Below are 11,986 nucleotides of genomic sequence, written 5' to 3'. Positions count from 1 at the left end.
CCGATGAGTCTATTTTGGTGATTATTTTGTCTTCATTTCACAGCAGACAAATGCTCATCTCTTCCCCTTGGGGGTTTTTCCTTCCCTCTCTTAAGGGAAGTGATTGTGAGTCATCTCCAAGACTTTCTGTTCTCTCCAAGTCCCTGAGCAAAGCCGTCAGGCAAAGCCAGGCAGGGAGCTGAGGATGGAATCTGGGGCACTGGAATAGCTGTTGGCTTTGGGCCACCCCCCTGGATTATTCATGTGGAGCCAGGGCTGGTGCATGTCCAGCCACAGAGATCCAGAACCAAGGCCCAGGGGGAGATGCTGGTCTGAAATAATTGCAGAAACCACCACTGGCGCCACTGACTTGGAAGCTGCAAGTAGAACCACATGACTTCAGCTCAGGTCCAGGTGCCCCTTGACCCACTGCCCGGCACTCTTGTGTTGACTGTGGAAGGAGCCTCCGAGGGGCAAGATGTCTCTCCGAGCTCGTGTGGACCTTCTCTTCTGAGTTGTTCCTCTCAGCCCTCCTGAAAAAAAAATTTTTTTAAAAAAGCCTTGGGGTTTTTCAGAATAAACAGCCTTCCTCAGCCTCTAATTTTCCCCTCACTACACTCTTGTAATTAGCCTACTGATGTTTCATCAATGGTATATTCTTAGTATATTTACTGAGTGTTTGTTATGCACGAGACTCTATGTGAGTACTCCTGGGGAGATTCATAGGTGACCAGGATGCAAATCCTGTTCTGCAAGCCTAAGAAATTTTCATTGGCTCCTACAAGGAGTCTCTAAGAATCCTAAGGCTCCAGTGTGGTTCCATGGTGGAGAGAATGCCATGATCAGGTCATTATGTCCTCTGTGGCACAGCTCATGAGCCTGGCAGGGTGTCCTCCCTGACCAGCAGCCTATTAAGGGAAATGATGCTCTCATCTGTTACACACTCATCTCTAATGACATTCAGAACAGAGAGAAGTAATCACTATAATTAACTCTGCAGCCAACACAGGCAAGACATTAGGTAGGTGCTGAATGAGCATTCACTCTCATCATTTAAGTGCGCAGGGCAATGTGTCATCTGGATCACTAATAATTGTGTTTAGACCAGGAATTTCACCTACAAGTCTTCCTGGCTATTCCAGTGCTAGATGCAAAGATGCAGCTCTTCGATTTCTATTGTGTGGAGTAGAATGAGGACAGTGGCAGTACTGGCTGCAATACTCAAAAGCCGGGGGCCGGCGCTGTGGCACAGTGGGTTAACGCCTTGGCCTGAAGCACCGGCATCCCATATGGGCGCCGGTTCTAGTCCCGGCTGCTCCACTTCCGATCCAGCTCTCTGCTATGGCCTGGGAAAGCAGTAGAAGATGGCCCAGGTCCTTGGGCCCATGCACCTGTATGGGAGACCCGGAGGAAGCTCCTGGCTCCTGGCTCCTGGCTTCTGACTTTGGATTGGAACAGCTCCAGCCATTGCAGGCAATTGGGGAGTGAAACATTGGATGGAAGATCTCTCTCTCTCTCTCTGTGCCTCTCCTCTCTCTGTGTAACTCTGACTTTCAAATAAATAAATAAATCTTTTTAAAAAAATACTCAAAAGCCATTTCACAGGTACAGCCCACCAGTTACAAACGGTAAACTTTCAGGGACAACTGACAGAACACTTTTTTTTTTTTTTTTAATTTATTTGACAGAGTTAGACAGTGAGAGAGACAGAGAGAAAGGTCTTCCTTCCGTTGGTTCACCCCCCAAATGGTGGCTATGACCAGAGCTATGCCGATCTAAAGCCAGGAGCAAGGTGCTTCTTCCTGGTCTCCCATGCGGCTGCAGGGGCCCAAGCACTTGGGCCATCCTCCACTGCCTTCCCGGGCCACAGCAGAGAGCTGGACTGGAAGAGGAGCAACCAGGATTAGAACCCAAAGCCCATATGGGATGCCGGCACCTCAGGCAGAGGATTAACCAAGTAAGCCACGGCGCCTGCACCCCGAACACTTTCTTACGTCTTGTCTCATTTCACTTATGTGTGCATGCACTTAACAAAAATAAGTTACAGAGAGCAACCAAGACCATATGTAGTCCTCCTTCCCTCAATAGCAAAAGGGCTTAATTATTTTCTGTTATCCCAAGAGAGGAAAGGGACACTGCTGAAATGACTGTCCATGATCCATCTGGGTGGGGTTTGGAGTGTGCTGGGTTTGGGGACGATACTTTCAGGGACCTTGTCTAGGGTACGCTGACCTTAGCACATAGAGTGCCACGAGATTTATTTGTCTCTACTAGTTGTGACCAGGTCACCAAAGGTATGTGGGGACAATATGTTCTGATAAAGGCTGCAAAATTGTTAACACTTTTAATTACGTTCGGGGCACCCAGCGTTAAAGAACCAGCTGAGTCGGCATTATTAAAAACCTTGTCAGCTGCCATTCAGTGACTCAGCCAGCCAGGGAAGGCTCTTGGGAAAGTTTGCCCATTTCTTTATTCAGGTTGTTTGCTCATCCATGTAATTTTAGGAGTGTTCTTTCGAACAATCCAACAGCCACTAATCCTAACAAACAAGAGCTTTTTAATTTCAGACCATCCTTCAACACGTAAGAGTTGTAGAAGATGCTGGGAACTATCTAGCTCTATTTTTCTTTTCTTTCAAGAATATAGTTTTGAAGATGTCCAAAAGGGGGTCATTTGATATCTGGAAGCAGGAAGAAGATATATTAATTTTTTCAATAATCATCTCAGATTATTATTCTTTGGTTAAATTACACTGGAAAACACATTAGAACTTAAAAACCCACGGAACTATTTTTGTACTTCTTGATTCAGTTTTGCTGCATATTTATTTATATTTGAGCTGAAACAGCAGGTTTTTAGGTTAAGGAAACCAAGGTCTTAAAAGCTGTAATATTGTAAGCTTCATATTAAATTTTGGAGGCTAGGGGAGAATTTGCATCACTTAGTGGGTAACTGCTTTTAGTTGACATTGAAAGGTTTAGAAAGCCCAGAATTTTCTTTGGTAAAGCTACACATTGACATTCTTACCAGGGACAGAAATTCACTACAGAACATCAAGTGTAAGGAGGGGCTGGCTGATGACTGCATGTTTAGAGATGTTGAATATCACACCAGGATCACAGATCCCAGTGGCTCCCTTAAAAGACAAACCCTTAGTTTGTGGTGTAGTGGGCTAGGATGCCTGTGACCCTGACATCCCACTTTGGAGTGCCATTCAAGTCCCAGCTGCTCTGCTTCTGATTCAGCTCCCTGTTAATGCACCTAGGAAAGCAGTGGATCATGGCCCAAATTCTTGGTCCCCTGGCACTGACATGAGAGACCGGATGGAGCTCTAGGCTCCTGGCCTCAGCTTGGCCCAGCCCCAGCTATTTCATTCATATGAGGAGTGAACCAACGGATGGAAGATCTCTCTCATTCCCACTTGCTCTCTGTTGCTTCCTCTCTCTTTCTTTTATTTTTTTAAAGATTTATTTATTTAGGGGCCGGCGTTATGCACAGTGGGTTAACACCCTGGCCTGAAGTGCCAGCATCCCATATGGGTGCTGGTTCTAGTCCCAGCTGCTCCTCTTCTGATTCCAGCTCTCTGCTATGGCCTGCGAAAGCAGTAGAAGATGGCCCAAGTCCTTGGGCCTCTGCACCCACGTGGGAGACCCAGAAGCTCCTGGCTCCTGACTTCGGATTGGCGCAGCTCCAGCCATTGCGGCCATCTGGGGAGTAAACCATCGGATGGAAGACCTCTCTCTCTCTCCCTCTCTCTCTCTCCCTCCCCCCCTCCCCTCCCCCCCGCTCTCCTCTCTCTGTGTAACTGACTTTCAAATAAATAAATATTTTTTTAAAAGATCCATTTATTTATTTGAAAGTCAGAGTTACACACAGAGAGAAGGAGAGGCAGAGAGGGAGAGAGACAGAGAGGTCTTCCATTTGCTGGTTCATTCCCCAATTGGCTGCAACAGCCAGAGCTGCACTGAAGCAGTCAGGACTTGAACCAGCACTCATATGGAAGGCTGGCACTGCAGGCAGTGGCTTTACCTGCTACATCACAGTGCAGGCCCCAACTCCCTCTCTCTTTCACAGGCCTCAGTCCTCTGTGTGCCAGTTGAAGCTCACTCCAGCTTGGCTCACACATCTGTAGAAGGATGGGTTTCTTCGTAGGGGAAGAGCTTTCTGAGAGACACGCCCTTTTGTACAAGGACTTTTCAAGATGCTATTTGCATTAACCCATTCTTATGTCCCATTGGACAAAGCTAATCAAATGGCCAAGTGCAGTCAACATGGAGGGGACTGTGTGAGGGCATGACTGCAGGGAGGTGTGATTCATTAGGGGACCACAACAGCAAGAATGTGCCACGGTAGGCAAGAGTAGATGGGCAGCAAAACCTTTTCATAATTGACCTAGGCAGTGTGAGTGAAGGAACTGAGAAAGCAATCTTCAAGATTCAGGAAACTGCCTCTGTTGTGGCTTCTGAGAATATAAGGGGAGAACACTGAGGTGACTTTCCGCACACACTGTGAGGTCTCCAGCCCTGCCTCTGAACACTGGCTTCCTTCAAACACATTGGGTCTTTCCAAACATTCACTTCCCTAAGCTAATTTAAGGAGAAAATGAGCCCAAGCTCTCTTTCTTGATTACTCATTTCTGATGGTGAATTAATTAGTTTCCAGATATTACCAAATGCACCTGTTATACACAGTAAAACAAAACAGAAACTCCTTTTATTTTTTCTTGAGGGATGCCACCGGGTGCTGTTGCTATGAGCAGAAAGATGTAAGCGAAATGTCTGAGGAGTCCTTTAGAGAGTGTACAGTGGCAGTGGCCTTCTACTCCTTGAACTTCAACATGCAGAGACTGTCTCGGTGTACCCGCGCACCAGAGCAGTCCAGCTACATAACAGCCAATCTAAAACCTGCTTTTGAGATATTCCTCACATAGGCCATCTGTAAGATCAGAGAATCACAAAGTTGGAAAGAATTTCAGCAGTTTTCTCTGTGCTAGTCAGCTTGTGGTCGAAATTATTCAAGACAGATGGACCATCATCCTATTTTAAAGTCTTAAATTGATGTTTGCCTCTTGCCAAATTCCTGTCCCTTACCACACATCTTTTTTTTTTTTTTTTTTTATGATATAAAAGAAATTCTAATCTCTGGCTTGCTTGATCCATTTGTAAACCTACACAACATAAATGGAACCTGGAACTGTTTTAGAATTTGACCACAATCTACAGGTCTCAGTTGAGAGACAGAGAAGAAAAGAGAGGGGTGGCCAGGAGGGGGAGGCAGGGAGGGGGGGAAGGAGAGACAGAGACAGAGACGGGGGGAGGGGGAGAGAGAGAGAGATCGATCTTGTCTGCTGGTTCATTTCCCAGATGTCAAAATTAAGGGATCCGGGTCAGGTGGAAGCCCCATGTCGGGAACTTACTTAATGCACGACTCACACATGAATGGCAGGAACCCAATTACTGAGCCACCATGCTGCCTCCCAGAGTCTGCTTTAGCTGGAAGCTGGAGTCAGGAGCCAAAGCCAAGTAGGAAACCCAAGTGCTCCAGTATGGGATGTGGGCATCTTTACCATCAGGCCAAATGCCTGCCCTGGAATTCTGAGCTTAGGCATGGAGATTATGTGGCAGGCTGGGTTTAAACTGAGAAGATCACCAGCAGCTGGGAGAGGCATTAAAAGAGAAACCAAAGTCAGTAAGACAGCAGATATTGTCTGGGCAAGGGCGAGTGCTAATGTTTTACAGCAAAGTGGAAAGCCAAGGGAAAGGAAAGAGATTTTTAGTATTTCTTACATTTATGAATGCTTTCATCCCCACACAAAAAATCTGAACATACAAAATTTGACTCACAATTCCTGGGGTTCTTGGAGAAACTAAAATCTTATCATGGGCACTGTGGACCCCTGGATTAAGAACAAGAGAGAGGAGCCAGCACTGTGGCACAGTGGCATCCCATATTGGCACAGTTCAAGTACCAACTGCTCCACTTCTGATGCAGCTCCCTGCTAATTTGCCTGGAAATATAGGAGAGGATAGCCTAAGTACTTGGGCCCCTGCACCTACCTGGGTGCTCCTGGCTCTTACCTTCAGATTGGTCCAGCTTCAGCTATTGCAGCAATTTGGGGAGTAAACCAGCAAAAGGAAGATCTTTCTTTCTCTTTCTCTCTCTCTCTCTCTCTCTCTCTCTCCCTCTCTCTCTCTCTCTCTCTCCTTTTCTCTTTCTATGTCTTTCGAATAAAATAAACCTAAAAAAAAAAGAAAAGAAAAGAAAGACCAAGAGAGAAGAAAGTGAAGGATTACTTCTTGCTAAGTGCCTTCTGTGTGGCTGACAATTGATAGACATGGTTTTGGTCCCCATTTGACAAATAAGGGAACAGAAAGCCCCCAAAAGTTAGGCATTCACAGAGATCACAGGAATGTAGGCAGAGATTCCAGTGTCTTAATCTTTTCTTCACAATCTTAGCACTCAAGTTTACCATGAGAGGGAAATCAGAGTCTAAGATGCTAAAACACACAGAGCCAGCATTTTTATAAAACATCATTTACATTGGAAACAATCTAGATATGCAATAGCCAGCATTAAATATATCGTGACTCTTCCGTACAGTGGAATATTGTGTAGCGTTTTCACAGAATACTCAGTGACATAGGGAAGTGTTCATAATTGCTAGGTTACAGAGTAAAATTCAAATATGAATTTCAGCATAATCCAAATATGTGATATGTTTGTGAATGTATTTGCATGTATATACATAAAAATACAATGTATGTAAACACAAGTGTGTGCACACACAAATGCAAATATGTGTGTACTTGCATATTTACATGTACACATAAAGTGTATGTGTGGTTACATTTGCATGCATACATATATTCAGATGTAGGTGAATATATTTGCATGCATACAAACGTATACACATTGATAAAACTTTGGCAGTAGAAAAAGAATGAATTTTTGTCTTGTTACTCATTCAACTTTGCATTACAATGACCAGAACATTTAGTCAATCATTTTAAAATTTGTAGTACGCAGCCTAGATGTTTAAAGTGTCTCCTAAATAGCAGAATAAGAAAGCTAGAAGGGACTGCTCAACTATCCCTTTTTAATCTTGGAAACAAAGTCCAACCTCCTGAGGCTTAAATTCAAACAAGAGCTTGCATAAAGTTGGTAACAATATTGTGACGCATTATATAGTCTTTAATTTCTCCTTTTTGTGTGCCTTTTTGGAGGGACACAAATTTATATGGAAAAAAAAATGTTCTCCCATGGAAGCGATGCTCTGAATCTCTGTGGTTACCAAGCATTTATGCAAACTAAAGCAGGACTGTAATTAGAAAGACACATTGCCCAGATGCCTGCTAACTCTCTGTCTTCTGTCCCCTTGGGTAGTCCCCAGGTGCATCTCACCAAGGGGTTGGACACAGAGGACATTCTGTCTCATCTGGCCCAGGATTTTAAGCCAGGAGAACAAGGAAGCCAGCTTCCATTTCGGAAAGCAGTTGACTCACTAGGCCTGTCTGTCCAGGGAGCTCTTTCCAGAGCCTGAGGCAGCTTGAAAGCGAAACACCCAGTGGGTTCAACTGCCTTAGCAGAGCCTACTTCCAGGGACTTTTTCTGTAAAAGGTTTACAATGGATGGATTTTAGCCTCTGGGGAATATTCAGATATGTGTACATTTGTTTCTCTAATTGCCATAAATATTTACATTGTTCTTATCAGTAGATTATATTATATATTTATTTAGAACTGTCATTTACAGTGCATTTCCCTAATTGGGAAATGAAGCAGCTGTTTGGTTCTTAGAAGAATATGCCCTGTCCCCTTTGGACGGTCACTTGAAGAGGACAGGAATTATAAGTATTTATTAGAGGATTTCCCAGATGGGGCTGGTGGTTTTCAGCCAAATGAAAATGATTTCTCAGGAAGCTTCTGCTAGCAAGGCTGATGGAGGTGGGTGGGAAGGGTGATGAATGGAACAGCAGAGACTTGGGATTAAATGGCATTTGTCACCAATTTAAATGGGACTGAGCAATTATGGAGCCCGTGTTTGGTTTGAGTCCCTTGCTGTGGGGTGCTGATGGTGATTATGCAAGTCCATGGGGTCACTCTTTGATTTGCTAACTAGTTTGCCACTTTGCAGCTCAAGGAAAACCCTTCAAAATGGAGTATTTATTCCAAAGGGAAAAGAATACCCATTTTAAGGGTTTTTTGTTGTTGTTGTTATTAGTTCAAGTGATAAAAACACAAAAAATAAAATTTGTAAAGTTTTAAAAATTACTAATATGCATTATGGTGTATTACATACAAATGCAGGGAAGACATAGATTGTTTGTTTTTCATTAAACTGGACATTAAGCTAATAATTCTGTTTGTATTTACCTACAGGAACTATAAAATATATAGTAAATATTGGCTTTTTCTGGCTTGACTGACATAAAAATGTATTGTTCATATTTAAAATAATTGACTATATTTTTGGGGAAAACACATAAAAGTAAATTCCTCCTTGGAGTAGCTGTGTTAAAATAATAGGAAATTGCTCCTTTACTAATGCCTATCTACTTCACAGTGTGAGAAGTTTAATTTTAAAATCATACATGAATAGTTTACTGTATGCAAACCGTGGTCCATTAAAAATATTCTTGAAGGGGCTGGTGTTGTGGCCCAGTAAGTTAATCCTCTGCCTGCAGTGTTGACATCCCATATGGGTGCCAGTTCTAGTCCCGGCTGCCCCTCTTCCAATCCAGCTCTCTGCTATGGCCTGGGAAAGCAGTAGAAGATGGCCCAAGCACTTGGGCCCCTGCACCTGTATGGGAGACCAGGATGAAGCTTCTGGCTCCTGGCTTTGGATAGACTCAGCTCCGGCCTTTGTGGCCATCTGGGGAGTCAACGAACAGATGGAATACCTTTCTGTCTGCCTCTCGCTGTCTGTAATTCTATGTCTCAAATAAATAAATAAAATCTTTTTTTTTTTAATTCTAAGAACATAGCAGATTGAAACAGATTTGTATCAGCATAGTTTTCCATTCCACCAGCGTGATCTAATTATTTCAGATTATTCTCGAGGGGAAATGTTGTTCCACCCAGCAGTAAACACATTGTAGTACTACCCTAACTAGAAAGACAAGACGGATGCCCAGCCGGCCGTGCTTCACGGGCTTGTAGGTGATGGAGAACTCGCCCAGGTAGTGGCCGATCATCTCAGGCTTGATCTCCACCTGGTTGAACGTCGTGCCATTGTACACGCCGACCACACTGCCCACCATCTCGGGCAGGATGATCATGTCCCGCAGGTGCGTCTTCACCACCTCGGGCTTCTCCACGGGCGGTGCCTCCTTCTTGGCCTTGCGCAGCCGCTTGAGGAGCCATTGCTGCTTCCGCTGCAAGCCCCGGCTCAGCCGCCGCCCCTGCAGCGCGCAGTACAGCTGCATGAGCTGCCCGTAGGACATGTCCAGCAGCTGGTCCAGGTCCACGCGGCGGTAGGTGAACTTGCGGAAGGTCCGCTTCTTCTGCTCCACTTCCGGCTGGGGTGTGGAGTGTGGAAATAGCTCACCATTTAATTTCACGGTAGTGGACGTTCTTGGATCATTGCCGGAGTGTTCTTGTCGGTCTCAGGCATTACTGAGTACATACTTTTGAGTTTTCCAAAGTGAGCCTGGAATCCAACTCTTGATAGAATAAGATCCCAAGTCTGTGGCATCAGCATCAGAAGTGGCTCAAGGGCTCTCAGAATTTCCATACACTGAGTGTGTTCCAAAGAGTCAATAACATTTTGGAGCTAAGCAGTCGCGGTGAGAAAATGACCACATAGACACTGCCAGCAGAAAAGTCAGGCAGGTGCAGCTTGAAATAGCAGAGAAGCCTTGACAAAGAAGCTACCAGTGGGGCTTTCAAGTCAGAAGTCCTGGATTAAAAGCCAGGCTGTTCTTCCTCAGGTTGTGACCTGGGACAAATGATGCAACTTCTCTTGAAGGGATTTGTCTTACCCAAGCAATGAGTATAGAACCCCGTGTACCTCCCATGGGTAGGTGGCACTTAATGCAGCTGAAAACATTGCCTTATCTCTGTGACTCTTCCTTCATATTTATCTCCTCATTTAGATGATCCCCTTGGAAGACAATCTGAACTAATTTGATAGGGATGGTGGATTGGAAAGCTGCGTTGATGCATATTTAATTAAATCTGCTATGCTTTAAGGATTTTTTTTAACTGACCACATTTTGTACACAAGAAACTATTCATACATGACTTTTAGATTAAATATTAAGTCACTTAAAATCATAGGCTCTGCCTGGCACACAGTAGGCATCCAGTGGTGACTTGTTGAGGAAGGACTTGCATCACTTGAAAACTGAAGAGAGCAAATGAAATAATTCTCATAGAATCTGTAGCCCCTAGCCTGTACAGAGGAACTCTTCAATGCAAGTGAGATATCATTATTATTATTGCCCACAGGTAAATATCTATTAAATAACTTAATTAATAAATTTCAAGCTGTTTCATAACAAGGTTCATCAGGCAACTCCAGTTTGGAGAACAAGGGGAGAACATTTTGTAAGTTTAGTTTGAACTGCTCAGGCCCGAGAATCCCACCAGAGCCCTGCTCTTCACCCAGCACAGCAATTTATAAACTTACAATAAAACATATATTTTAGGGGTCTAGATTTCCTGAAATCGAGGTGCTTGAAGTATGGAACTAATAGTTGGAAGGATTCTTGTGATCCCTGAGTGAGAACACAGGGTATGCTCTCTTTAGTCTTGCAGGATATGTGATCTGGGTGGGAGACTTATCTTGATACCAGCGCTATGTGTACCTTTCTGGTGGATGGGAAACTTGTGTCCATCACACACCAGGTCCATTTCTTCCTCTCTCCACCTTTAGAAAATGCCAGTATACTGGCAGATCTGTCCCATGGGTGCTTGATATGATTTTCAAGCTGAAAGGAACCCTGGGGATCATGTACATCCTTAAACCCAATGTCTGTTGAGTTTCAACTCAGTGACTTTCCTAAGGAAACCTGAATAGATAGTAGGACTACCCTGGTTTCCTGACTTCTACTATGTTCTTTTTTTTTTTTTTTTTTTTTTTTTTTTTTTTTGACAGAGTGGACAGCGAGAGAGATAGAGAGAAAGGTCTTCCTTTTTGCCGTTGGTTCACCCTCCAATGGCCGCCGCGGTTGGCACGCTGCGGCCAGCGCACCGCGCTGATCCGATCTCCTGGTCTCCCATGGGGTGCAGGGCCCAAGGACTTGGGCCATCCTCCACTGCACTCCCTGGCCACAGCAGAGAGCTGGCCTGGAAGAGGGGCAACCGGGACAGGATCGGTGCCCTGACCGGGACTAGAACCCGGTGTGCTGGTGCCGCAAGGCGGAGGATTAGCCTATTGAGCCGCAGCGCCGGCCTCTACTATGTTCTTGACTTCTACTCCTTAGCAGGGCACCCAATAATAAAGAATACTTTCCTCTATCCAATATTCTCTATCATCATAAACTAAAAAATTACCCCAAAACATAATTGACATTCTCAGCCCTGGAATACATAAATGTTGTCTTAATTGGAAAAGTGTCTTTGTAAATGTAGTTTATTTAAGACTTTTGAGATGGGCAGATTTTTCTGAATTGTCTGTTTGAACTTTAAATGCAACCCCCCATATCCCTTTAAGAGGAGGGTATAAGGGGGTCAGAAATGTACAGAGAGGTACAGGAGGTACAATTCCCAGTTCTACTTCCTGCTAATGCACACCCTGGGAGACAGTGGTGATAGCTCAAACAGTGGGGGCCTTGCCACCCACGTGGGAGACCTGGACTGAGTTCTCAGCGCTCTGCTTCAGTCTGGCACAGGCCCAATCTGCAGGATTGAACTAGCAGATGAGACTCTCTCTGTCTCTCTGTCTCTCTGTCTCTGTCTCTCTCTCTCCAAATATATAAAGGATAACTTAACAAGAAGGAAATCTGCAGAGGAAAAGGTGGTATGATGACAGAGCAGAAGATTGGATGATGCTGGCCTGGAAGACT

At 44.5% G+C, this 11,986-nt stretch overlaps 1 protein-coding gene across 1 annotated transcript; it reads right to left on the bottom strand.

Moving 5' to 3' along the window:
• Nucleotides 1–9,022: 9,022 nt before the first annotated feature.
• On the bottom strand, nucleotides 9,023–9,436 carry LOC133766250 (small ribosomal subunit protein uS19-like). The gene has a single exon (XM_062199966.1). It carries the CDS (start codon nucleotides 9,419–9,421, stop codon nucleotides 9,023–9,025), a length of 399 nt encoding a protein of 132 aa, XP_062055950.1. The 5' UTR covers nucleotides 9,422–9,436.
• Nucleotides 9,437–11,986: the final 2,550 nt, after the last annotated feature.

The sequence above is a fragment of the Lepus europaeus genome, chromosome 9 (genome assembly GCF_033115175.1).
Source record: "Lepus europaeus isolate LE1 chromosome 9, mLepTim1.pri, whole genome shotgun sequence".
Taxonomy (NCBI): Eukaryota; Metazoa; Chordata; class Mammalia; order Lagomorpha; family Leporidae; genus Lepus; species Lepus europaeus.
The sequence above is the reverse complement of the archived record's forward strand: the minus strand, read 5'-3'. Positions and strand labels throughout refer to the sequence as shown.